Source organism: Eurypyga helias, unplaced genomic scaffold (assembly GCF_000690775.1).
Source record: "Eurypyga helias isolate BGI_N326 unplaced genomic scaffold, ASM69077v1 Scaffold47309, whole genome shotgun sequence".
Classification (NCBI taxonomy): domain Eukaryota; kingdom Metazoa; phylum Chordata; class Aves; order Eurypygiformes; family Eurypygidae; genus Eurypyga; species Eurypyga helias.
Window position 1 is genome coordinate 1 of NW_010270970.1, and position 1,474 is coordinate 1,474.

At 49.6% G+C, this 1,474-nt stretch overlaps 1 protein-coding gene across 1 annotated transcript; it reads left to right on the forward strand.

Annotated features, from left to right (window-relative positions):
* Positions 1–71: 71 nt before the first annotated feature.
* On the forward strand, positions 72–1,065 carry KCNK9 (potassium channel, subfamily K, member 9; the record flags this gene model as incomplete). Its single annotated transcript, XM_010158641.1, has 2 exons — positions 72–153; positions 224–1,065. Coding segments are annotated over 2 exons (924 nt in total), but the record flags the coding sequence as incomplete, so codon positions are not given.
* Positions 1,066–1,474: the final 409 nt, after the last annotated feature.

A 1,474-nucleotide genomic window follows, 5' to 3' on the forward strand; every position in this document is an offset into this window, starting at 1 on the left:
CCTTTCCTGGCTGAAACCAGCACATGTGTGTACAACTTTGTTGCTCTGTCTCTTATTTGCTTTGGATACAGGACCTGGGCACGGAGATAGAAAGACTGTGTGATGGCAACGTTCCTTTAGCTTTGGATCTGGCTGTAGCATCAGAGTCTGGGAGTGCGTGAAGGGGGAGCTGTGGTGATCACTTGCCTTGCTGACTGTCCTGTCTTTTCATTCCAATTCCCAGGTTATGGACATGCTGCCCCAGGGACGGATGCAGGGAAGGCCTTTTGCATGTTCTATGCGGTCCTGGGGATCCCGCTGACACTCGTCATGTTCCAGAGCTTGGGCGAGCGCATGAACACCTTCGTCAAGTACCTCTTGAAACGCATCAAAAAATGCTGTGGGATGAGGAGCACCGAGGTCTCCATGGAAAACATGGTCACTGTGGGTTTCTTCTCCTGCATGGGAACACTCTGCATTGGAGCAGCAGCCTTTTCACAGTATGAGGAATGGAGCTTTTTCCACGCTTACTACTACTGCTTTATAACATTGACTACGATAGGGTTTGGAGACTATGTGGCCCTGCAGACCAAAGGGGCCCTCCAAAAGAAGCCTCTCTATGTGGCTTTTAGCTTTATGTACATTCTAGTGGGGTTGACAGTCATTGGGGCATTTCTAAATCTGGTTGTTCTCAGGTTCTTAACCATGAACAGCGAAGATGAGAGGCGGGATGCCGAGGAACGGGCATCCCTGGCAGGGAACCGCAACAGCATGATTATCCACATCCAAGAGGACTCCCAGCATGGTCGGCCAAGGTACAAGGCCGAAGTTACAGACCTTCAGTCAGTTTGTTCCTGCATGTGTTACAGGTCCCACGAGTACACCAGCCGGGTGGTGTCCCACCAAAATTCATTCAGCTCAAAGCTGAACCCCCAGTACTTTCACTCCATCTCTTACAAGATAGAGGAGATCTCGCCAAGCACATTAAAAAACAGCCTTTTCCCATCTCCTGTCAGCTCCATTTCACCTGGGTTGCACAGCTTTACAGATAACCACAGGCTGATGAAAAGGCGAAAGTCCATTTAAAGGGATTTGTCTTCTTTTGCTTTCCTTGTTTTCCCCAGTTCTTCTTCGTTGTTTTGGGTTTTTTGTTCCTTGAGTGAGACGGAGCGAGGCCAAAGGGAGTAGAGAAAGCCAGTCCTCCTCTGAGACTCAGCTCTTGAGCATGAAGCATGGATTATTACTGTTCCAGCAAAGTATGCCTTACATTACCCCCTCGGTGGATGTCAGAGGATTCAAGGTGACGTGAAGTGGGTACCAAATCCAAAGTTGCACACACAGCTGGGAGCCTTCATGTGCCACTGGCACTCCTGACCTAATAAACTATTTTCCTCATGAGCAGGTTGCAGCGTGCGTGCGTGCTTGTGTGCGTGCTGGGTGTGTGTGCGTGTGCGCGTGCAATTCCACGGCTAGTGCCATGTGACAAAAATTAAAG